This window comes from Mustela erminea, chromosome 13 (assembly GCF_009829155.1).
Source record: "Mustela erminea isolate mMusErm1 chromosome 13, mMusErm1.Pri, whole genome shotgun sequence".
Taxonomy (NCBI): Eukaryota; Metazoa; Chordata; class Mammalia; order Carnivora; family Mustelidae; genus Mustela; species Mustela erminea.
The window spans coordinates 81,863,841-81,888,935 of record NC_045626.1 but is presented as its reverse complement, the minus strand read 5'-3'; the positions used below and the strand labels follow the sequence as shown (position 1 = coordinate 81,888,935).

Sequence of the window (25,095 nt, the reverse complement as noted above, 5' to 3'; positions counted from 1 at the left end):
CCACCAAGTTCCAATGTTAAGTATATTATATTCTATTGTAATTCCTTGGAAATTGGCCATCCATGGTATCGATGGTAACTCTCCATTAACCCGAATGGTGGGTCTGCCAGAAAGCCCCATCCCTCAGCTCTGGTCGGGTTGGAAGGAGCTACACGTGAGTCTGAAAAGGACACGGCAGGCTGCTGGGGCTTCGGGAGTGGGGCAAGGCCGGCTAGTGGGAGAAGCCAGTCTGGGCTGGGGGTCAGAAGCGGCCTTGCCATTTGCCCGCTCTGTGACTTTTGCCCTGCTCTGCGCTCCACTTTCCTCATCTGTAAAATGGGCTGCAAGATTCCCTTGGAGGGAAGAGATAACGTGGGGCGTTAAGAAGAGCCCAGTAGAGCTACACAGACTAAGCCAGAAAGATCACCAAGATACCTTTCCGATGAGGGGAGGGGGTAAGCCTCATGATACGTAAAACACGACACCATTTTTGTCTAAGTGCACATGACACAACTGCCTACGTTGTTCACGGGTTCACTGATGTATGAAATGCAGAGGAAGGCTCTGGAAGGACAGTTCTCAAATGGGTAACAGGAAATGTCTTTGGGGAGGAGGGTAGCCCTGACCAGGGGCGGCCGTCGACGAAAGGGTCTCACAACAAGGACAACAGGTTCCTGTATCAACTGTGAAAGTAAATGTTAATAATTTGTAAACACAGAAAACCGAATGAATGTGTCAACCATACCTAAGTAAAATAAGCCACACACGTTCAGACATAGATACGGAGAGCGCGAGCGAGAGAGGGTGCGAGCGCGTGACCGTGGCATGGGACGGTCCCGTGACGGGTGAGCGACCACCACGAGGATGAACGAAGTAAAAGCACTCTTTCTGCGGGTCACAGATGGCCCCGTGGTGGCATTCTTACAAAGTCTAACTTAATACCTGCAGGTTAAAGAGCACCCCCATTCACCTGCTGGCCAGAGGGGGGCTGGAAGGAGGAGCGGAGTTAAAACGATCCCAACCTACCGGAACCGGAAATCCCTGGGCTCCGGGGTGGGCATACGTGCTCTGTGGCTCGCCCTGGTGCAAAGGTTTGCGGGCAAGCCTGCTTCTCCAGATGCGGCAGCCCCCCCCGCCCACAGGAGGCTACTGGGAGATCAGGGGAGGCCCTGTGGACTTCAAAGGCTTAGGGCAGTCAAGGCCATGCCGTCCTCTGCAGAAATCGGGCTGTGCAGCCAGGGTCTGGCCCTTGACTCGGAGGAGCCACCTCCCCTCCCCCTCCCTTCGACTCCTGGGTCCGGACTACAGCCACTGGACCTTGCCAGGAACACTGCGAGGCATGGACATGCAAGTGAATTAATTTTCTTCTAAGACTTTTATGTTTTGGACACTTCGTGACACCCCTTTGAGATGACTGCAGGCAGCCTGGGGTTTTCCAAAATCGGAGCTGGGAAATCAATGTTTTGAATTGCATTTTATAAGCGGGCAGAGGTGAAGAGTAGGGGGAGGCCAGAGGAACAGCCTACTAACCCTGGATACCAATCCCGGGCCCTACAGTGAAATGTAGGAAGAGCCGAAACAAAATAGAATTCTGAGGCCCTGAGGCCTGCACAACCGTTCTGGCTTGCACCGAATGCTAGGCCACAGGCCCCCAAACTCCTGTGGTTCATGCATAGTGCTCTTGGTGTCTCGGTTCTTTTCCCATGGCATTTCTAGGCCAAAAGGAATATCTAGCAGTCTGCTTATGACAACTCCACAGTCTAACCTCACGGCGACAACTTCACAGTAGTAGCTGGCACCATCTCTGAAAGCTGTCGCTACATTTTCCTCAAAAATCTAAAATTGCCCACAGTGTCCCTGTGAGTTCAAAGGGGCACCCCAAGGTGCCTCGGTGCACAGTTTGGGAACCAAGTACTGGGCTAACTGCGTTATTTTCATTAGCTCATTGAATCTTTCCAATGACCCTGACATGTATGTACTATGGTCCCCCTCTTACAGAGGCAAATATTGAGACTGAAGGCACCTAAGTGACTTATCCAAGTCCTATAGCCGATAAAGGAGGAGCCAACATTTGAACACTGATGTGGATCTGATGGACAACCAGGGCTGCCCTGTTCGGTGGCACAGGTTGAATACTACACAATTCTAGAGAGTGCCACTCTCACAGACTACTGATGCTGATGCTGATGCTCTAAATCATTAAGCTAACAGTTGGTGTTAGATTTAGCACAAAGCCTTCAGCTGTAACAGCCCCTTCATGGAGCAGCCTCTTGATTTGACTCCTACTTCCTTTCCCCAGCAAATTCAGATTGGTAGGACACGCAGAAGAACTCCCAAAGCTTCACTTAACCTTGGTAAGCAAGTGGCAAAACGATCAACTCCAATGGTATACACTACATAAAAACTGGTGGTACTGATCTCAAACCACAAGTAGGCTTGGCAGAGAAAAAGATCTAGAGGTCTAAGTGGACCCAATAAGGATTGTGGACAGAAAAATCATGCTCTTATCAGAGCCTACTTAATAGAATGGAGTGTCTCAAAACAAGGCCTGCTGCCTCTCTGATAGATTTGGGCATATATGTGTATGTGAGGGTAGAGGCAGGGTTAGGGGGAGGCTTAGTGACTATGCAGGGTAATTTAAAAATGTTTGGTTTGCATTTAGACAATCTGTTAATATACATACATGCATATGTATTAGAACGGTGCTTAAAGAGACTTGGGACCCAGTGGTGCGGGCACAATGACTCCCAAAGACCTGGGCCGGAGGAGCCAGGATCTGTCTCAGGGAGACAGTGGACACTGTTGTGTGGAACCTGTCTGTGTGCGTTCTGTTTTGCAACAAGAGAGTGATTAGCCAGAGTGGACAATGAAACACTTTCCTGTTCTCAGTTCTGAAAGTAACTGGTTATCCACTTATTGATAATTTCCAGAAAACACTACAATGCTAACTAACTTTTATTTTTAAGTGATCAGGACAGCTGTGCTGAACCACTAAGGGACACCATGCTAAGAGGGGGGTTGGATGACAGGCTGCGTTTAGATAAGCCAGAGGTCTGATTCTGCTGAGCTGGCAGGTAGAGCCTTCGAGTCGGTATTCCCGTTCTGCGCGCACACACTTATGCACACAGGCGCTCTGTGCATTAGGAGCCGCTGACGTCAAGGCATAAAGCAGATTATAAATCTGGACCCCAGGCTATATCTTTCTAATACCAAAACCCACATTCTGACTTCAGTTCCCGTAAAACAGAATCATCCATCACACTAAAATAATGTTGTTCATTTGAATTTTATTGATTTTAAATTCTGTTTGTATTTAATTTGAAAACATGTTTTGGTTTTATAGTCTTAAGAGAACCATAAGCATAAGTTGTCGGTTTATTCTGCGTGGTATGTCTGTACATGGTTAAGTAAGATAATGATACAAACATTCCCATCACTGCTGTTGGGGAAGGGCCCCAAGAATTTTGTTTTTCTTCCAAAGGGCTCTTTGTACATTGCTCAAGAACTGGGATGGTGTTAAGAAACAATGCCACGGTCTGTGACTTTACAGACTGTCCCTTTAAATAGAAAACCCTTTCAGGGTCACCTGGGTGGCTCAGTGGGTTAACGTCTCTGCCTTCAGCTCAGGTCATGCTCCCAGGGTCCTGGGATCCAGCCCCGCATCGGCTGTCTGCTCAGCAGGGAGCCTGTTTCCTCCTCTCTCTCTGCCTGCCTCTCTGCCTACTTGTGATCTCTCTATCAAATAAATAAAAATATTAAAAAAAAAAAAAGAAAGAAAACCCTTTTAGAGACCTTCCCCCTCACTCTAGAGCGGCCTGGGGGAGGACAGGAAGGCAAGATACCTTTCCAAAGAGCTCCACGCTGGGTGGCGGGACCCCAGCTCTCAGTGGACAGACTCGGGTGCTCTGGGAGCCCTCAGCACCACATAGGACCGCCGCAAGGGGGCCAGAGAAAGGCCAGGGGCCTCACCAAGACCTTGTCCTCACAGCAAACCACACACTGCTGTTAACCTCACCCTTCTCCAGAGATAGACCTGGAGTCCTAGGGATGTCCCCAGACCAGTGGTGCGGAAGACCTGGTTTTTAATGGTTTGAGCCGAGCATCCGCTTCCCCCCTAAACCAAGACAGTCCCTTTCCCTTCTGGAGTTCACATTTGTTTCTGTAACCCAGCACCTGGCACGGTCCCTGGCTCATTAGAGATGCTCAGTAAATATTTGCTAAACCGGCGGGTTATTTCTTAACTAAAAAGCAGTGTGTCGAGACCTCCCTTTTCCACGGGAGGCTCCGAGTCACGTGAGCAGGCAGAAGCTGCTCCTGCTCGGAAGCCTCCCAAGATATCCCGGGGCTCCTGCTGCCTTTCAGCACCCAGGATGCTGGAGACACGGAGCACAATTATCAGCTGCAACAAAGAGCCCACTGCCGGCCGCTCTCCTGGCAAGCCCAGACAAAGCACGGAGACCTTGTAACTGAAAAGGCCCTGAATGGAATGGGGAGAGAGGTGTGAAAGCAAGGCTAGCGCAGGCTGTGGGGAAGGAATCAGGGCGCACGACGGCCCCCCTCCCCCCAGGGACCTGCATGCTCTCCCCAGGGTGCCCCGTCCCACCGTCTGGGCCTTTGTCACCTCCCTGGAATCAGGCAAGGCGCGAAGGGAAAGAAATTGTCAGCTGCGACCCAGGACCACATCTATGGAATCGCAAAGGAAAAGAACAACAAGAGGAAAACAAAAGTAGGCTTCCCCATGGGCCCTGGTCTGGGACCGCCTCTAGCAGCCAGTGTGGCAGACAGAAACACAAAAGCTCCAGCCACGGTCAGTCGGATGCATGCCCTGTTCTTAGGTGACTCCCTGTAGTTGCTTGCCTATCACAGAGGCTGCGCCCACATCCACGGCAGACATCACTAATCAATTGCAATGCTGTTTCCTGCAGAGCCCAGACAGCTTGGCTGTCCACTGACCCAGGACACCGGGCAGCCATGACCAACAGCTTTGTGTCGGCTTGTAAGGAGGAAGCTGTCGGCCCCTGGCTGGCCTCGCCTGACCCCTTCACTGACTCATTCAACAAACAGAGACTCTGGAGAAGTCACGCAATTGCACAAGGTGACCTCAAGGGTGCAAGGCAGAGCTGGGCCAGAATTCAGGTTTCTTGACTCCCTGGCCAGTGTTCTGCTCACTTGGAAAATCACCCTGGCTCTTTTCCAAGCGGACAGCAGACTTATGATGACCACGGCACAAGGACAACACGAGAAAGGGGACGTTGGGTAACCCAGGTATCTCATCCGAGCAAGGGTTGCTTTCTCCTGGTTTGAACAGCAATAACTTTTACAGCTTCTGACCATGCCCTGGTGGATATACCAGTGGGCAGAGAGCAGGATAATTAAAAAAGGGGAAGCAAAGGCTCTGAAACAGATTTTCTGCAAAGCGGACCTCGTGAATGAAGAGAGTCTCACCCAGCGCACATCCCCATTAAACGCCTCGGGGCTGTGCTCCTGGGGATCTTAAATGGTGAAGGGCACACTCTGAGAAATGTGGCTTTGTGCCCGGCAGGGCCGGGCCCAGTGTCTGGAGGGACAGAGATCAACAAGAGCCTGAGGAAGTCATGGGCTGGTTTCTGAGCTCTTTGAGAAGGCAGGAGCCACACAGAACAGCTGTTTCCTTGCACTGCAAACAATGGACGCTTAATATTCTTCTGTGTTCCCTATAATGCCAAGTTCATGCATCAAATACACATATGAGGCCAGTCTCTTCATTTCCCTGGGTTCAATCAGCCTAGATTTAAGTGATAAAGTATATACTGTTTATACAGCGTATAAAAGTTGGGGTAATTTCTCTTCCTCATTCCCACCCCCTCCTCACTTGGCTATCAACTGTGTGTCTGTTGAATGCTGATCTCCTTCCGACCAAAGGCCAAAGGACTCTCCATTCTCTGACCACCCCCCCCAGCCCCGGGATACTAATGCTGACAATATGGCGGGTGCAAGTGTCTTGAAGGGAGTGAGCCTGGCTTCTTACTCCACCAGAAATTCCTTTATCGTACGCTTAACAGAGAGTTGCCTTGGTCTTCACTTGCTTGCCCCTGGTGACAGGCAACTCATTACTACAGGGTGTGGCCTTTTATAATCCTTTATGAATTTGGATATTTGTTGTTTAAAAAACTTTTCATTCTGAAATAATTATAGATTCACAAGCTGCTGGAAGAAGTAGGGAGGTCTTCACACCCCTCACCTAGTCTACCCCGTGGTAACATCTTATAACACTATGATATCATAACCAGAAAATTGGCATTAATGCAATCGCTGACCTTAATCAGATCTCACCGGTTTTATGTGCACACATTTGAGTATGCGTACTAGTTCTACGCAATTTTACCACGTGTAGACTTGTGACCAGTCAAGATACACAATGCACACCGTGGGGATCGCCCGTGCTTCCATTTCACAGACACCACCACCCTTTCTTTCCCTCCGCCTAACTGATCCCCAATTAATGCTCCCCATCCCTCTAATCTTGCCATTTGAAGAATGTTATATGAATGGAATCACACAGTGTCTACCCTTTGGAGATTTGCTTTTCCTACCCGGCAAAAATGGGTCAGAGATTTCACACAGGTTGCTGGGTGTACCGACATTTTGTCCCTTTTTATTGCTTCGTAGTGTTCTGTGTCATGGACGAATCACGGCTCATTTAGCCACTCGCCTGCTGAAGGACATTTGGGTGGTTTCTGGGTTTTGGCACGATGAATAAAGCTGCTATGGGCATCTGTATACAAGTTCCTCCCTACCTCCCTCCCTCTCTTGCTTCCTCCTGTAGTAGCTTCAGTGAGATGCAATTCACACGCCGCGAGATCCAACTATTTGCGGTGTATGACTCGGTGGTTTCTAGTATAGTCAAGAGTTGTGAGTCATCACCAGGACTATAGAAAATTTTCATCAGCTTAGAAAGAAACCCCAAGTTCTTTAGCAATTGCCTCCCCACCCCAGTTCCTGATCCACAAGTAACTATTAATCCTAGAGCCTTTTATTCTGGATATTTTGACAGGTCTTTACATGAACTTCACTTTCCATTCCTCTGGCATCAACACACAAGAGCGGAAATGCTGGGGCACAAAATGAGTGCGTGTGTAGTTTGGAAGAAAGTGCTTGTCCTCTTCCTGAGTCACTGTACGATTTCACATTCCCACTGGCAATGGGTGAATGGGTCCAGTGTCTCCGCGTCCTCAGCGGTGGTCTGTACTCCTCCCGTTTTTTATCCTAGCCATTCCAGCGGGTGTGTGTTTTCACTTGGGCCGACTCCGGGTAGCATCTGCTGTGAGGATCAGCAGTCTCCTCTAGGGCTTGCCTCTGTAGGCTGGCCAGCCTTGGGTTTTCAGCCTGATGGAGCCAAGTCCGTGCCCCACCCACCCCCCCCAACAACTGCCCAAACCAAGTGGGCCCATATTAAGAGCTGGATCTGAGAGGCAGCCAGGCTGCGGGGGTGGGGCATCTGGGATTTGGACCAGGTGATTCTGTTGCGTTGCTTCCCACAGCTGGCTAATGTGAATGCTGGGGTTCATTCAGAACGCCAGATCTTCTTTCCAACTAAAAAGATGTCCTGCAAGGACTGCTCCATTCTGTCCTTGGGACATTCCCTTCGAGGAGGAACTGATTCCTTGGCATGTTTGAGTTATGGCCTTGTAACTTTCATCCTCTTTCTGAAGGTAGCGATCCTGAGGGCAGGGCCAGCTCTCTGAAGTGGGCACAGGGTTCAGCTCACGGGCAGCACATGCCAAGTATTTGCAGAGTGGCCTTCATAAGCAGCATCTCAAGAGTGATGACTGCCAAGGACAGGCATGTGGAAAGAACTTAATACATGCACCGGATGGGTCCAGGAAAGGGTTAAAAAGGCACATCTCTGTCCCTGGAATGTGCAATGTGAGAGCCTGCACAGAAAGGGAGCGATGGAGAGTGTGAATCTAACTTTGCAACCTGCTTGGGGTTTTATGGCCAGGCAGCCATCTGCCTCGTGTGCTTAGCTTCGGCTCCTGAGGCTGCTCTCGGGGAGGAATGAGTGAAATAACGAGCGCGAGAGCGCTCCAGGCCCTGGCGGGGCCCTCCAGCAAGGAGCGGTGCCTCCCTCGCGCGGCAGAGAACACTGCCGAGTAGGGACGTGGGTATGGCAATGCTGACGTGGTGGCCGACACCCGTGGATGAGTCAGAGCTGCTCCTGGAAGGAAGGCTTGAGGGTACCCCTCGCACACGCATGTGCTCATGCACAGAGTGAATGGGAAGCACAACTTTCTGCACCACCACCGTGGCTGGTGGTTACGAGTGAGCATCATGGGGGAGGAAGTGCGGGGCACGCCAGGCGGGGTTGACGCCTCCCTAGTGCTACACTCTGCAACCCCCACCCCGAATGTGGCACATCTCCCAGCCAGTCACCAGGAACCCCACACTCCTATAGTCATCCTCCATTCCTGTCTCTGTTGCAGGAGACCCACGAAAACCATCCATCAACAGCAGCCAGCAATCGCACCCGCAGACCGACCCGGCACCCATTTCCACCGCCCACACCTGGTCCAAACCACAGTCCCTTGGGTCCAGGTGGCTGCAGAAAAAAAGCCTTGCAGATCTCTGCACGCCCGCTCGGACCCTCTTCTCTCAAGCTCTTTTAAAAATGAAGTCACCCACCACTCCCTCCGCTCAGAACCTCTCGTGGCTATAGAATAAAACACAAAGGCCTGAAGTGCAAAGGGCCGAGAATGGTCAAGGCAATCTTGGGGAAGAGCAAAGACACCAGATATCAAGCTCTTACAAAGCCACAGTAATTAAGACGGCGTGTATTGGCACCAGGATAGACAAAGAGACCCAAGGAACAGATTAGAGAGTCCAGAAGCAGACCCTCACATACACAGTCACCTGATTTATGACAAAATCAATACCGCGGAGCAGAGGGGAAAGAATGGCCTTCGCAATAAATGATGTCGAGCCAATCGACTATCCATCGCAGGTGGCGGGGGCGGGGGGGGCGTTGGGAAGTCCCTCGATCTCTACCTCACACCATATACAAAAATCAATTCCAGAGGTACTGCACACCCAAATGTGAAAGGTCAAAGCTTTTCCAGGAAAATAGGAGACTATGTTCGTGAGCTTGGAGGAGGCAGGGATGACTTAAATAGGACACAAAAGGCCTGAAGGCAACTATGAAGGGAACTACGAAGGGGAAAAGTGACAAATGTTAAGATTAAGAGCCCTCGGTTCATCAAAGGACACCACTGAGAGGACGCCATTAAAATACTCACAGAATGGGAGAGGGAGGGATTGCTACCATATATCAACCACAGGACTTGAATCCAGAACACGTAAGATTATACAGAAAATAATTAGAAAAATAATAAGGAAAAGAAAAACAGCCAATCCCATTTTTTTAAAAAAAATGGGCAGATGACTTGAACAGGCATTCCACAAGTCTCTCAACACATGCTCGTAAGGATATGACAAAACAATTGATTTCCTTAAGTGCAAATTAAAACGACAACATGATGATGCCGTTACATACACACCAGAATGGCCACAAAAGACAGACAATACCAAGTGTCGGGGAGGACCGAGGGCAGCTGGAACACCCAGACCCATGGGGAGGTACAAACTGACAGTATCTTTGGAAGCCCATGTGGGATATTTACTAAAGTTGCAATATGCACACTCAGTGACCCAGCCATTCTAGTCTTACAGGGACACCTACAGAGGTGTGTGCACGAGGTCACCAAAAGACAAAGGCAAGAATATTCACAGGAGTGTTCTGTACTACACTCCACGGCCCCGAGGATGAACAGATCGCGACGACAACGTAACAACCCAGAAGAATCTTACAACCGAAAATGTTGAGCAGAGACACCAGACGCCAAAAAGTAGATAACGGTGTGATGCCAATGACAAAGAACAAAAACAGGCCATGCCAACACATGTGTTCAGAAGTCGGGGTAAGGGTGGGAGGGCAGGGAGTGGGTTGGGGGCAGTGATGGGAACAGGGCCCCAGACAGAGAGTGAGCTGGGAAAATTCTTTTTTGAGCTGGGTGCTAGTCACACCTGAATGACAAGCTGAAAAACCAGCCTGAGCCTTCCTCGTGGCCCACGAGACTGTGCCCTGCCTGCTCATCTCATGGCAGGGCTGCCCCTAGGCTCCTCCCCCTGCCCATCCCCCTCAGGGGCCAAGCTCTTTCCCACTTCTGGGCGTGGCACCTGCCACAGCTCTCCCCACCTGGAGGCAGCCCACTCCTTCATACCCTCAGGTCAGCAAGAGAATGTCCCCTCCTCTGAGAAGCCTCCCCGACTGCCCCTCTAAGACCTCCAGTACTGGGTGAGATGTGTCCCCCAAATTCATGCCCAGCACAGCTTACGCACAGGATCGTACTGGAAATCAGGTCTTTGCAGATGTGATCGGGGTAAGGTGGGGTCATACTGTGTTTGGGGGGGCCCCTGAATGCACCGACTGCTGCCCCCAGCTCAGTGGAGAATGAATGCGGGCATTCATACCGTCCTTTACAAACTCTGCAGAGTGGGAGGGAGGAATGCGTGGGCAGAGCTTGGAGGACTTCCGGGGTGGCAAAAAACACTTCCGAGGATACGATCACGATAGGTACGCGTCATTACACATTTGTCCGAATGCCCAAGAACGCAGCCTCATGCCCAATGCAGACTCCGGGGGACAACGATGGATCGGTGCAGGTTCGCTGAATGGAACCAGAGTCCCATGCTGGTGGGGAAGGCAGGTAGCGGGGAGGCTGTGTATGGGGAGAAGGGGGTACGGACACTGCACACCTTCCTCTCAATCGTGCCATGAACCTGAAACTGCTCTTAAAGAGATCTTAAACAACAAAGTCCTTAGCAAAGCAGGAGAAGGGACGTCCCTGATGTGAAAACGGGTCAGGGTGGGGGAAGGCGCCTGCAGAGGTGAACACGGAAACTTGGAGTGGGGCCTCACTTCTCAGCTCAACGGGGGCCAATGGGGCGACAGTTTCACCTGTAAGGTCGGTATGTTTTATAAAAAGGGACAAAAACATTACGATATCTAGGTAATTCATCTAGAAGACACTGCCAAAAACCCCAAGGGCATGCCCCCGCTCTGCTGGAGCCCTACGTTTAACTTAGTCCAGGGATCAACAAACATACCCCATAAAGGGCCAGACCGTCCGTGTGTAATGTGCCTGTGGGTCAGCTGGTCTCAGACACAGCTACTCGACTCTGTGGCCGCAGTGGGGGAACAGCCAGCACCGGCACTGGCATGAATGATGGTGGCCCCACATGAGGGGTGTGGTGGCCTCCATCTGGGGGCCCCTTGTAGGGGCACATGTATGGGGATGACCTATGCGAGCAGGGGCAGCCTCCTTATCCCCCACCTTGTAGAACGTGGCCGAGGGGTTTCTCTCCCCTCCACCAACACCCCTTCTCCAGTGGCCCTTCTGGGCTGCCCGAGGAAGGCTGCGCAGTGCAGCTTCTCCCCTATGGAGGCTGGCGAGCAGGAAGTGGCTGCGTCAGTCCCAGGCCTCCACAGAGAGCAGATGCCAGGGCTCTTAGCTTTTGGAAAAGCACAGGTGACAACTAGGAGTTAATCAGGCGGTAACCCCACACCTGGGCGAGGGGAACAAGGTGGGGAGCGTGTGAGGGGAACTTGGCAGGCAGGCTATCCTTGGCCTTCCCTCCACGGTCACGGTCACTGTGAGAGGAAATGAGGAGGAGAGAGGCCAGGGACAACGGACATTGTCCACAAAGCAGGCACAACAGGTGCACTGGGGACAGGAGATGCAAGCTGTGTAATTAAGGCCTCTAGACACCTGTTGGGAGCTCACCCATTCACACCCCTAGCAGGTGGTTCACACCTCCGAGGAACGGAATAACCAAAAAAAAAAAAAAAAAAAAGGATCAGAAGACCGGATGAAAGATATGAAAGCTCTCCCCATCTGTAGCCCACAGCCACCGCCCTAGCCCCCTGAGGCAGCATTTCTGCGAAAAGCTCCCACCTAACTCCCCTGACCCTTATGGAGAGTTGCACGGAGCTGGGCAGGTCTCCAGAGAGGGAGACTGGGTGGTGCACCTGCAGAGCTGTGTGGCCCTGGGCAAACTCCCTAACCTCTCTGTGCCTCACACATCCTGTTTCCAAAAGCAAGGCTGTGCAGAGCATATTATGTGCTTAGCCAATATTTATCAAGCACCCTCTGTGTGCCTGTGGACAGAGCAGCATCCACAGTGGCTGAGATTATTGTCTGGGGGGCTGGGGTGGCTCAGGGACACTAAACCGTAGGGACAGATCTCCAAGAGGGGCTGTGAGGGGAGCCGGGAGTTTGAGAGACCAGGACAGGCCGAGACGTGCTGAAGGCGTATTTTAAATCATTAGTTCCAGTGGGCATGAACCAGGCACCATTCCAGTGGCCTGCAGGCAGGACTGGCTCGCCATTTGCAGGGTCCAGTGTGAAACGAAAACTTAGGGCCTCTTGTCCGGACGGTAAGAATTTTAGGACAGCGACCCCAGAGCACTGAAGCCAGCATGGCGGTGTCGGGGGCCACCTGGTCACGAGCACTCAAAGCCCACCCTGCTGGCAGAAACTCCTTCCTGCAGGATCACTGCCTTTCAGGAGCCGAGCAGCCCAAACCAAGGCTGCCCATGGGGTACACCCCTGTACCTCTCTGCGCCCTGGGTTCCTCCTCCAGGAGAGGTGCAAGCAGCTCTCTCACACGTGGGACGTGGTCAGTCTCTGTCCAACAGCTCCTGAGAGCTGAAAGCTGAGCCATCCCCTTCCACGGCGTCTGTGCAGTCAGGGCTCAGCCCTTGCAACTCGGGTGGAACAAGTCCTGTCCATCAAATGCTCTCTACTTGAGTTTGTGCGTAAGGACAGGGGCGGGGGCCACAAGCTTTAGGTGGGGTACACACTTAGGTCCCATCTGTGGGGCTGTTCTCTGAACCATCCTCTGTGCCAGGGACCTCCAAATCCAGGCTTTCCCTTGGAGTGAGCAAAGCACCACGCAGATCCACAGGTTCGCACACACGCCTACTTACCCCAGAACAAACCCAGACAGGGAGGGAAGCTGATTCCCCCTTCTTCTCCTGGAACGGATACTGGCTTAAGACTGTGCACACAGCACTGGGAGCCAGGGGGCCGTTTCCACCCCTGCTCCAGCTATGGGGTGAGGAGTCTGCTCCCGGAACACATACACACACCTGCACACTCTAGAGAATCCCCGTTTGTCTTCTGCGTTTCCTTTCTGGGGTGGAGAGACCTGTGTCCCCCCGTACTGACTCTCTCTAGCCCAGAACCAGAAAGGATCACAGGGCAGGAGGGACATACTTAGAAAAGGAGAAAAAACACTAAGAAAATGGCCCAGAGGACCGTTGAGGCTCTGCACTGCCGTCAGGCTTTCCAAGGTTCTAAGTCCGGCGCCACCGGCTTTGCGCTGTTCGATAACCACAGCTAATGTTTATCAACCACCGGCCCCACGGCAAGCCCCGTATGAAACATTCGGCATGCAGAATCCCTGAGGCAATCATGGGGCGTGGGAGCTGGGTGCCAGCCAGCCGGCGGAAGGCCCCGGGGCGGGAATCTGGGCTGGGGAGCGGATTTCCTCCCTGGGAAAGGGAGGCAACACTGCTTCGCAGGCCTGTTGTGGGAAAAACAGACCTGTACTAACGCAGAGCAGTGCCCGGCACAGGTTGGGCTGGAAAATGTTACTGGATGATAACAAACACTAACATTTTTACTTCGCCGTCCCTGTAAATGACAGCATGCACCGTCAGCAGCATTCCTACTGTTACTTTGTGCCAGGGGAAACTGAGGCTCAGAGGGGTGGTGGCAGAGAAGAGAAGCGCTGTCTAATCCACTGCTGTGTCTACTCTGCCTTTTCTACAGCGCGGGCCTCAAACTGTCCCAGGTGACAATCCTGCAGGGACGTGGCTCTGTGGCGGCTCTCGGCCCGTGTCGTGGCTGGGTTCAAGGGGCTGCGCTGTGGTGCAGGCAGGCCTGACTGCAGGCTGCTGGCCTCCAGGGACGGCGCAGGCAAACACTGCCTTGGTGGGAAGCTGCTGCCCCAGCTCACAAGCAGGGCCCAGGAGGTGGGGGAGGGCAGGCGAACTGCCACCCCCCAGTGGGTGCTCTTGACCATGCTGTCCCATGGCTCTACGCTCACTCCTGCACACCCTGAGCGTGTCGCTGTTGCTTTGCTCCCTGGGCTCCCACAAACAGTGAAGTCCTCAGGGAAGGAGCCCATCTCTCCTAAAACAGCTACATGCCTGACACCTAGCACAATGGCTGGTAGGAACAATACGTTCACAGGACAGTGGTTCCACTGACATGATCTCAGGGGCAGTGTCCTTCCAGACCCGGGAGAAGGACAGCAGGCTGCAGAGAGGAGTGACTGCGAGCCATGGCTCTGGGACAGACCACTGAAGTCCCAGTCCTGGCTCAGCTGTGCGTCCTGGGCAGGACGCTTCATGTACCCAAGGTCTCCAGCATCCTTCTGGGTGCAAAACAGGGATGAGCATCCCTCTGCCGAAGCAGGGCCGCACAGCTTAAAGGAGAAGACACAGCACCAGCAGATCCACAGCCAGGGCCCAACACAGAGCGAGGGCTCCATCAGAGGGAGCTAGGATTCTGGTAACAGCTGCAAGGACAAGCCCGCAAAACCTGCCTGCGAAATGGACCAGGCTGGTTCCCCTCAATCCCGAAATCCTCCCCTGGCTCTGACCTTTGCCGGCCACTGGCTTTGTCTGAAATCGGGTCTGTGGTTTCTCGGACAAGCTTAGCCCCCCTGAGAAGGCGCACAGCGACCCCTGCTGCCCGCTGCTGGAAGCTGCCTCCACCCCTAGCCCGAGTGCACAACAAAGCAAGGTGAGCCCTCCAAGACGGTTTTCCGTTCGTTTCCAAGGGGTGGCGGGAACTACCGTCACAACAATGGCAGGGAGAAGAGACTCCGCGTGTAATTACGTTCGGTGGACACTAATTCCCTGTCTTCTCAAAATAAATATAAAGCGAGAGATCAAACACAGCGCTTTTCCTTCCCGTCTTGGTCTTTTGTTTCCCTGGATCAGTGTCAACCTAAATACACTGCGGAAACAAGTGAAACTGTCATTTCGGCGGGATACTATTTCCTGATCAACACGTGCTGTTTGCAGCAATCCTGTTTTGATCTGGCAGTTCTTAAATTGGACTCTCTTTTAAAAAGCAGAAGCATGTTAAAACAAGCAGGCGCGTGGGGCTGAGGATACGGGCTCTCCTGTGACGACCTCGCTCGCGCACTCCTCTTGACTCGTCTCCCTGGGTGCGGGGAAATGGAAAACGTCCCCCCAGGTTGTGACCCCATCTCACCAGGGTGTGGCTGCCCCGCAGGGGACCCGGGATCACAGCGAAGACTCAGCTGCTAGGAGCCGGCAGGGATGGCGTCTGCACCACGCCTGTTAATGAACGGCACGCCAGCAGACGGTGTGGCACAGAGGCGAGAGGGATGGCGAGTTCTGAAGCAAATCCCACAAACGGCTCCCTACCCTTTACACCAAATGAGTGCACAGCGGTAGAGTGCATACAAAGATACGTCTTTCTAGTCCCCAAAATACAGGATTTCTAGTTCGCATCCACAACTGACCTTGGTAAGTTAATCCAATGAATAAGATGCTGACCGATGATTTTAACGCAGACCTAGCTCTCTCGATCCCGCAGACCAGGAGGCTGTGGGTTCCGGGGGGCCCCCGACAATCTGTTTGGTTGGGGCTAATTCCAACTGCCATTACATTCTGAGGGCTGGATGGTCTCTCTCTGTGCCACCCAGCACCTGCCTGGGGAGGGCCCTGGCTTTAAACCTCTTCCTGTGATGCTCTCCATAGACACGTCCGATCCAGGGCTTGGTTCTGGGTGCTACCTCACTAATCTCCAATGCTCAACCGTGCAATGTCTCAGCACGGGGGTTGCAAAGTGGTGGCTCTTGGGTTATATCTGGCCACAGATACTGTCCTGTGCAAATTAATTGCCAACTTATTCCCTCCAAAATCTGGACTGCTGGTTTCTCTTTCAAAATGTGGGAAAACTGGTCTGATTACACCCACCTTTCTGCAGGGCATCACGACTGGCCTTCCAGCTGCCAGCACTCCCCCAGTCTGCTCTTCCAGGTCCCAGAACCTGGAATTTCTGACCCTGTGCTAGCGTCTGCTGATAGACGGCATGATTTATACAGGTGATTCATTCTTAATGCGAAACGGCCTCTCCGTAAGTAGCAATGTAGACAGAGGTGCCCAACTCTGGCTGGTTGGTAGAACCAGAACCCCTGGGGAGCTCTGATCAAAATATCAATGTCTGTCCCCTCCCCCACCCACCCCCCACCAACAAAATCCAGCTCCCTGGGTGGGGTCTGAGCAAAGGTATGTCTATGAAAGTCACCAAGTGACTCAAAAATACCAAGAAGGAGAAGAACTTCAGGCGAACCGTGGGCAGAGCTGAGCTTCAGCCACGTGGCTCCGGCCCCAACCTGCTACGCGTGCGGATGGAGATCAGCTTCCCTTTCTTTCTGTCTCACCTCCGGAGGAGGCGGCCTGGCTGTTGCGAGATTTTTCTGTGCACTGCTCTGGAAAGCAGTGTGTGAGTTCGAGGCAGATATATCAGAGGCAGCCGAAAGATGACCTCTGAAAGACCATGGGCCGGCCTCTGGCTGAGCCATCAGAGGACCGCAAGGCCACCTCCTCCAAGGATCCTGTGGCCTCCCCACCCACACCCCGCGCCTCAGACCGAACCAGCCCTTCTCACCTGAAGAGCTCACGGATCTCCCGGCTGTCAGCTTGGAACGGGATGTTGCGCACCAGGATCTTGGACGTGGTCTGCTTTCTGGGAACTTGTTTCTTGCGAGCGGATGTCAGGGCTGGCCTGGACAGTCGGGGGAAAGGGTTCGGGTTATTCGGGGTGTAGGCTGCCCTCCACAGACTCCCCTGCCCTCCCTCTCTGTGCAGGTGAGGGAGTCAAGGAGTCGCTGTGGACAAGGCAGAGATGAAATGGGAGGGAAGTGGTCTCCCGTGGGGGACATGACCATGTTCTCAAAACGGCCGTGGACCAGTCAGGCCACCTGCCCTCCGTTGGGTCTCTCCTGCCCGTCATCTGAGAGACCCAGGGGCCAGCAGGGACTGGAGACAGGAACCCTGAGGAGGGTGAGGCCTGTTCCACACCATATCCAGTCTCCACTGTCCCTTTCGGGATGCAGCAAGACCCCAAGTGGCCCACAGGGCTTATCTGAGACTTTCCACCGCTCACCCGAGGGGCATCATCCCAAAGCCCTAGAGGAGTTTCTGGCCTGGGACATGGGCTGCGGGTTAGAGAGGAAACTGATCCAGGGGCTCAGGGTCCTCTCCAACGTGTCCGCATCTCACATGCGCTCCTGCATCAAAGCGGGGCAGGGCTGTGAGCAAGAAGCTGATAATCGGGCTGTGGAAGCCAAGTCGGACACGCAGGATCTGAGTGATCTTGGGCAAGTAAGGTAGAGGGCAAGGCCCTCTCTGGGCCTCCATTTCCTCAACTGCACAATGGCCTTAATAAAAGGGCTGGCCTCGTCATACTGTTTGAGGACCTGTCAAATACTCTGCACGGTGCCCACCATGAGTTAAACTTCCGTAAATGGCGGCAAGTTGTCATAAAGACGATTGTTACCACTTGCTTCCGTCGGGCCTGCTCCGCGTCACCTCCTCGAAGGAGGCGCTCCCTAAGGATCGCCACGAAAACAGCAACTCACACCCCCACCCCGGCTGTGTTTTGCTTTCCGGCACTCGCCACCACCTAACCGCATCGTATGTGTCTGTCCTCTAGAGCTGTGCTGTCCAATATCGTGGCCACAAGCCACACGTGGCCAGTTAAATCTAAGTGAAAACAAAATTGGAAATTCAACCCCTCCGTTGTAGAAAAGCCAGCCTCCAAGATGGCCCCTGTGAGCCCTGTCTCACAGTATTCATGCCCCTAGGGAGTCCCCTCCTGGGCTCTGTGTGACCAATGGAAGACAGACGCCAACAGTGACCCCCGAGACGAGGTCGGCAAAGAGACTGTTGCCTCCTTCTTGCTGCCCCTTGGATCCATCAGTCTGTGGGAAACAGGAACACAGGCTGCGCCAACAGCCGTGTGAGGGCGCCATCTTGGAAGGGGCTCCTTAATCCCGGGGGGCCTTCAGATGAGGCTGCAGCCCTGGCCGACATCCTCACGGTAACCTTGAGAGACCGGGAGATGGAAGTCCCCCGCTAAGCTGCTCCTGAGTTCCTGAGCCGCAGAGACCATAGGATAATAAATGTTGGCTGCTTCAAGCTAGGCCTGGGATACCATTATGCAGCAACAGAAAATAGAACTGCCACCCCCTTAAGTGCTCAAATGCCATATGTAGCAAGCGGTCGCCATACTGGACATCATGGATGCAGAACATCAGAGAGGACTGCCACCACTGCAGAAGGTTCTGCCAAATACATGGCCCCAGTACATGAGCACCGCAAGGAAACTCCATTCCCAGCAACTGGGCAGAGTATCCAGAACATGCAACTGGGCAGAGTATCCAGAACATGGCAGGTTCTCTCTGGTGTTCTGTTGAACAGAAAGATGACTCGATCAGCACTGGCTGGGCAATGAAAGCTCGCAAGGGGACTTTAGCTTGACTCCCTGCAGACAGGCTATGGAAAGGAAAGATCCACCGCTGGCGGAATGCTCATGGGCCTGGCATGTGCCGGGCGCTTCATGCACAACCTCCAGCTGGTGCGTTTTACTTCGCAGGCCAAGTCAGCCACCCAAGGTCATGCGGCTCTGGGACTAGAACCCACAGCTGTGGGGCCGAATGCCTGGAGTCCCACTGTTGCCTCACAGCTCCGGAGCCCATCCCATACCAGGCCTTCTTCTCCCAAAGGGTACTCCCTTGGCACAGACAGGGCTGGGTGAAGGATACCAGAAGTGGCCTGGGGGCTGGGTTCACAAGCAGCTTTGAGAACAGAGAGGGAAGAGAAAGCAGAGGCTCCAGGCCAGCCCCGGGCGGCTCATCGGCTCAATGACCGCAACAAACAACCTGCTGGAAACTACCAAAGAAACAACTCAAACCGGCCCTAGGACCGTCAGAGGCACTTCAGGGGGATCCGCTCATTTAGACATACTAGCGGGTGGAGGGCAGGAACAAACCAAATTCTTAGGAAATAAACCCCAGTACTTCAGGAAACTGGTCACTGGGCAGACTGGTCTGTCTCCATCTCTAATGCCTACCGAATCTCTTTCGAATTAACTAGAGGCTGTCTCTGGGCTCTGTCGTCCAGCTCCGGGAGAGAAAGCCCCATAAAGGCTGATGTCTAAGTTTTTCTTGCTTCTCTCGTTCATCCAAAGCCCCAGCAACTTGCAACTCATTGGTGGGTTATTTGTATCACCAAGACGAGCAGGACGTGGTTATCTTTCCTACTCTTGCTCCTTCGGTGACAATACATGTGCGTGAAGCACTGACTCAAAGACGGGGACGGTCCCGGTTCATCACAGAAATGGGCCTTGGAGCTGGCAAATGGGACACCAGCTTCATGAAGAAGAGGCCCACATAGTGAGGGGTTCCGGCTGGGGCGGGGGGGTGCGGCGGTCATGGCAAGGGTCTGGGGCACCAGCACCAGGCAGAAGGGACTGCCCCAGGTCAAAGCAAAGACGGGGCATTGAAGACTCACTTGGTGGCTCGTTCCGAGATCCTCACTTCCAGCTTGTGGCCGTCCACGACGTGACCCTAAGAGATAAGGACAACACAGCCTGTCACTCTGTCCTGCCAGAAATATTCACCCGCACCCCCTGTCCTTCACCAGAGCGGGCTTCTGTGGAGGGGAAGGGAAATCTCAGAAGGAAGATGTTCCCAGGCAGAGGGGCCAGCTGGAATCAAGGACAGAGAACAGCTTCTCCTGGAAATGGCTCACGCCGAGCCCAGGCAGCAGCTGCTGGTCACGGAGACCCAGCCTTCCAATGTCCTCTCGAGCCACGCGTGGGTCTTGACCTTTATGCCACTGGAGGGACACAGAATTTTCCATCGTGTGTAAGCATCTGCAGGCAAAGGAAGCCCCTTTGGTCTGGCTTGCAGAGTGAGAGTTCAGGTTAGATTGGATGCTTAAGGAAAAAAAAAAATTTCTAACCCACAGAGGAGTTGCAAAGAAAGCTAGGCTCTCACGTGGGTCCCTTAAGGCAAAAACTGGCGAATTAACAAAATCACCCTCGAAAATCACTTAAATCTCCCATAAAATACACTGCGCATAGTTCCATGTAAACAATTCTCGGAGGCAATGTGCGTGTACATGTGCGCATGGGGAGGTACAGAACGTAACGCGGGAGGCGTGCAGGGTGGCGTTTTACAGAAGCCTGTAGCACGTGGCACGTGCTAACGAGGCTGGACTTCCAGGGACTCTTCAAAAGCAACAAGAAATCACACTCCGGAGATCTGGTAATGCTTGCGACCCGCCTCCCCACGAGGCAGCAACTGGGCCGAAGCCAAGAAGTGGGTGCCCCTTCGGGCAGGCCCCAGGTGCCGGGGTTCTGCTCTGGGTGATGCCTGCCTCTTTGTCCCTTATGTTTCCCCGCAGCTCCCCGGCCCCGCCATCACCAAGGGCATGTGAGTCTGAGCCCCGGTGGAGACCAGAGAGCCTTTCAAAGGCAGCAGAGGCCCCAGGGGGCTCCCTTCCCCACCTTCCTACTCCAAACCAACTCAGCCCTTTGTGAAGTTGCTTTAAGCCAAGGTCATCAAAATTCTACAAAAACAATCATATCAGCCAAGTGCCCGGCTTCATTTCGAACAGCCCCGAGGCCATTCCCCTGCAGGGGAAGCTCTGCTGGGCCAGAGAGGGGGGCCCTGGATGGGCGTCCTTTCCACACTGAGAACAGCCCAGCTGGGCCCGGCCCAGGTGCATCTCGCACAGGGAGAAGGAGAGCCGGGGATAGGGGCTCCTGGCCGCGCCCTGGCTTGTAAACTGGGCTCTATTCTACTTTCCCACTGCTGGACCTCGTGCCGGGCAGGCCATGTCCTCCCTTCTTCTTGGGCCACAGTTCTCTCCTCTCTAGAGAACTGAACATGTAACATCCTGAATACGGCTTAAAAGGGTCTCTGAGCCTCTGGAGGACCTTCCATGGACTTGGGTCTAGAAGCCTCATATAGAGGAACGATCACGAGTGCCCTGGCTGCAGAAGGAGGGAAAGGCAGGTGGCAGCGGGGAGCATGTGGGTCTACAGAAAGAAAGAGGTACGTGGCGGTGGGGGGGGGCACTCCTCCTTATCCCCTCCGCCGAAGGCCCTGGGGATGGGGGGCAGCGGAAAGAGCGCTGAGGACACTGTCCCGAGCAGAGGCCTGGCTCACTGGGGGGCACAAATCCCAGGCTGTCCCACTCCCTGTGGCCCCAGTTCAGCTCCTTTCCCACTCCCCCTCCTGAGGACCCTGTAGGAAAGCACTGTTCTTTTCCCTGAAAAGGATGCAGAGTCTCTCTGTCCAAACAGCTTGGAGTTGAGATCCCTTGTCCCCACTGCCTCCACCCCGGCCCAGGCCAAAAGCCTTTCCTACCTGGATGACTCAGTGATCCACTCTCTGCACAGAAGATGGAGTGACTGACTGGAAGCATAAACCAGTCCCCTCCCCGGTGTGCTCCAAGCCCTCTGATGGAATCTCACTGCCTTACACTGGATTCCATGTCCTTAAAATGCCTACAAGATCCAGATCTAGGCACCACCCACCCCACACTTCCTCCTGCCACACTGGCCTCTTTCTGCCTCTCAAACAGACTCAGTTCACTCCTATCTTAGAGTCCCTGCCTCAGGCCCTTTGCACATGCTGCCCCCCCGCCAGACTGCTTTCCCCCAGATCTTTATGTAGCTGACTCCTTCTTGTCAATTAGGTATTAGCTCAACTGTCACCTCCTGAGAGTGGCCTCCCCTGACCACACAGTGTAAAGTAGCCCTCCCAGCCCATCCAACGTGACTGCTTCATTTCTATCCAAGCACTTCTCATGACCTGGTCCAGTGTATTTACTCAGAGTTCTGCTCTGCCAGGCTTCCCCGCACCAGGCACAGAGCTGTGGCTTAACAAACACACGGCAGCGACGACAGAGTGCTGAGGAGGGTTCTTCATTTTTCTTGGGCCACAGTTCTCTCCTCCCTAGAGAACTGGAGGAAGTGAGGGGCCCAGGAAAACGTGCCCTTCTTTGCACTCTCAATTTCGGGAGCACTGACAGGTGGGGACCCCCCACCCCGCCTCCACTACCTGCCAAGTGCCTCTGGGGACCTCAGCTGAAATCCCCACCTTACCTGGAGCTGCCTGAGAGCCTTCTGGGCCTGCTCTGGCTTCCTGTATTCCACGAATCCAAATCCCATGGAAAGCAGCGCTCCTGAAGGAGAGAGGCAGAAATCACTGGGGTGAGGTGGGGTGGGGGGTGGGGGACAAGAAGGCGGAGAAAGCACAAGCCCAAGTGCAAGGGTTCCAGCAGGCCCCTGGGCGTCCGCTCTTTTCTCTCTTCCTCATACCCCTCCTTCGTTTCCAAAAAGATTTCCGCTCCTGGCTCACCATGGATTACCAGTCATCTTGAAGAACCAGTCGATGAAGTTATAGAGCCGTCACCTGAGGCCCAACTGACTGTTAATTAACAGATGACTGACATGATAATTAACTTCGTAATAGAATTCCGCCTTTGGGAGGGAGAAGGAATGAACACGGATGACCATCGCTATGACAAGCGGCACAGCGTCTGCCTAGGCCGTCCCCCGCTTCCACACATGACGCAGAAGATGAATATGTGTGTGAAAGCCAAAGACACTGGAGACTTCCCCTTTGCAGGTCTTTCCGACCATCCGATTACGGCTGCTCCTGGGTTTCAGATGCCGAGGTCAGATGGGGAGGGCGGCTGCATTGTACAGTCCTCTCTGGTCCCCTCCTTCTAAGGCCAAGAGGAGCAAGACAGAGCTCACAAGTTTATTGGACACACTTGCTTCCCGACGAGGTCTGTGTGTGTTCTGTATGTACGTAGAATTGGGGGGCAGCTTGTATTTTATGGGGCATTTGTCTGGTTACACCTTGCCCTACAGCCAGAATGTGACATGTGCCTCCTTCCCCACAACCCCATGTTATACAGATGCGTTCATTTCATTCTTCCGTTTTGTCACAGCTGAACTCAGAGAGCTGGCTCAAGTCTGATGGGTCCAAATGAGGACTGAGATATACACTTTCAATTCGCATGCCGGTCCCATCTTTGCCTCTACTGTATTGTTTTCACAACGCTGTGCTATCAAATGAGGCCCTGATGCCATGAGTTAGTCCACGGAATTGTCCACACGTGGCTCTGTGGGCCACAGATGGGAACCTCAGACAGACCCGCTGGCTGCCAAGCAGTGCTACCCTGTGACAACCATGAACCCTGGTTTCTTCAGTGGATACTGGAAAGCACTGGAAGATCAGGTAACTCTTGCTAAAGTAGGCTGAGGGGTGTTCCTGAGAGTCAAAAGGTTGGCTCCACAGTGTCTGATGCCTGTGAATGGGGCAGTGACCCCACAACCCACAGATGCAGCCCAGGCAGAGCTGGGGGCCCCTTTACCAGCCCAACTCACCACCTGGACTTCAGGGGTCACCTCCCTTCCTGAAGCCCCCGCAAGTGAGCCTTCATGTTGCTTACTTGGTACTTAGCTGCCTTTCTTATGTCCCAAACTAGCTCTGCAGCTCCTGGAGAACCAGGCTCGGTAGAATGTTCCAGAGGTTCTACATCTGGGTTGTTTCTCTTGGAAGACCCAGGATTGGTCTCTGCCTGCTATTCTCCAGGACATTTCCAGAGCCCAGAGGTGCTGGGAGGAGGGAGAGGTTTCTGCTATGGTACAGTGTCAACCCCAGTGGCCCATCAAATGCACTACTCTGAGACCAGGGGACAGTCCAAGGTCCAAAGCAAAGAGTCTAAATGCAGAAGACCCTGACGGGCACGGCTGCCTCCACGGAACATGGCGAGTCTCTGGGGACGGACAAAGAGGGACCATTTCAGGAGGGCCGTGTGAGAGTGTGAAGGCTTTCCGAACAAGCAAGTGAGAGTTACCCTCGCCCTCCACCCAAAGCCACAGGTCCTTTTGCAATCATCCTTTCTGACCGGTTTCGTAAGGAATACCTGCTTTGTTCTTCTTCTTGGAAACAGAACAGCTTTTCACCGTCCCCGCTTTGGAAAACACCTGGAAAGGAATGTTAACGTGTGTCAGCAGTATTTCAGGCTAACTCTGCAACTGGTGCAGGCGCATCCTGAAAGACAGAGGCTACGGATGGGGCCAGGGCCCCAAGAGGCCAGGACTAACAGCAGAGCTAACATCCAGATCACGCCTGAGGTGCGGACACTTATGGACTCTCCTAATCCTAAGTGTCAGACTCTTGGATTATCTCATTCGTCCTAATCAGATCTTTAAAACCACTCTACCAGGGGCGCCTGGGTGGCTCAGTCAAGGATCTGCCTTCGGCTCAGGTCGTGATCCTGGGGTCCTGGGATTGAGCCCCATGTCGGGCTCCCTGCTCAGCGGGGAGCCTGCTTCTTCCTCTCCCTCTGCCCCTCTCCCTGCTCCTCTCTCTCTCCCATGCTCTCTCTCTCAAATAAGTAAGGATATAAATAAATAAATAAAATCTTAAACCAAAAAACCACTCCGTGGGAAGATTCACCTAACAACCCCATTTTACAGATGGGGAAACCAAGGCACAGAGAGGCTAAAGGACTCACCCAGGATTGCACTATTAGCCAAGAGTGAGGCCGGGGGGCACCTGGGTGGCTCAATGGGTTAAGCCTCTGCATTCGGCTCAGGTCATGATCTCAGGATCCTGCGATCGAGCCCCACATCGGGCTCTCTGCTCAGCAGGGAGCCTGCTTCCCTTCCCCTCTCTCTCCCTGCCTCTCTGCCTACTTGTGATCTCTGTCTGTCAAATAAATAAATAAAATCTTAAAAAAAAAAAAAAAAAGAGGCCAGGATCCACGTCCAGGCAAGTCTGACCCCAAACCTGGGGCGACATAAGGGGAACCCTGTGGGCTGGGCGCTGCTCCCTGCGGTGCCTCCGATGGGCTCATGGCCCTGGGACAGTGACCTGACCTCCTGAAGCTCAGGCCTCACATCACACATGCGGAACCTAGACGTCACCCTAGCGGTGACT

The 25,095-nt window shown here is 53.4% G+C and overlaps 1 protein-coding gene across 4 annotated transcripts in view; it reads right to left on the bottom strand.

The window, feature by feature from the left end:
* The window catches only part of RBM19 (RNA binding motif protein 19), a 122,862-nt gene that overhangs the window by 63,770 nt on the left and 33,997 nt on the right, over positions 1–25,095 (bottom strand). For all 4 annotated transcript variants that reach the window (XM_032309783.1, XM_032309786.1, XM_032309784.1 and 1 more), the window contains exons 18-21: positions 24,077–24,137; positions 22,242–22,321; positions 19,637–19,692; positions 16,731–16,847 (exon numbers count right to left, since the gene is read on the bottom strand). In XM_032309783.1, the coding sequence (XP_032165674.1) occupies positions 16,731–16,847; positions 19,637–19,692; positions 22,242–22,321; positions 24,077–24,137 (314 nt within the window). The remainder of the gene's footprint in view (positions 1–16,730; positions 16,848–19,636; positions 19,693–22,241; positions 22,322–24,076; positions 24,138–25,095) is intronic.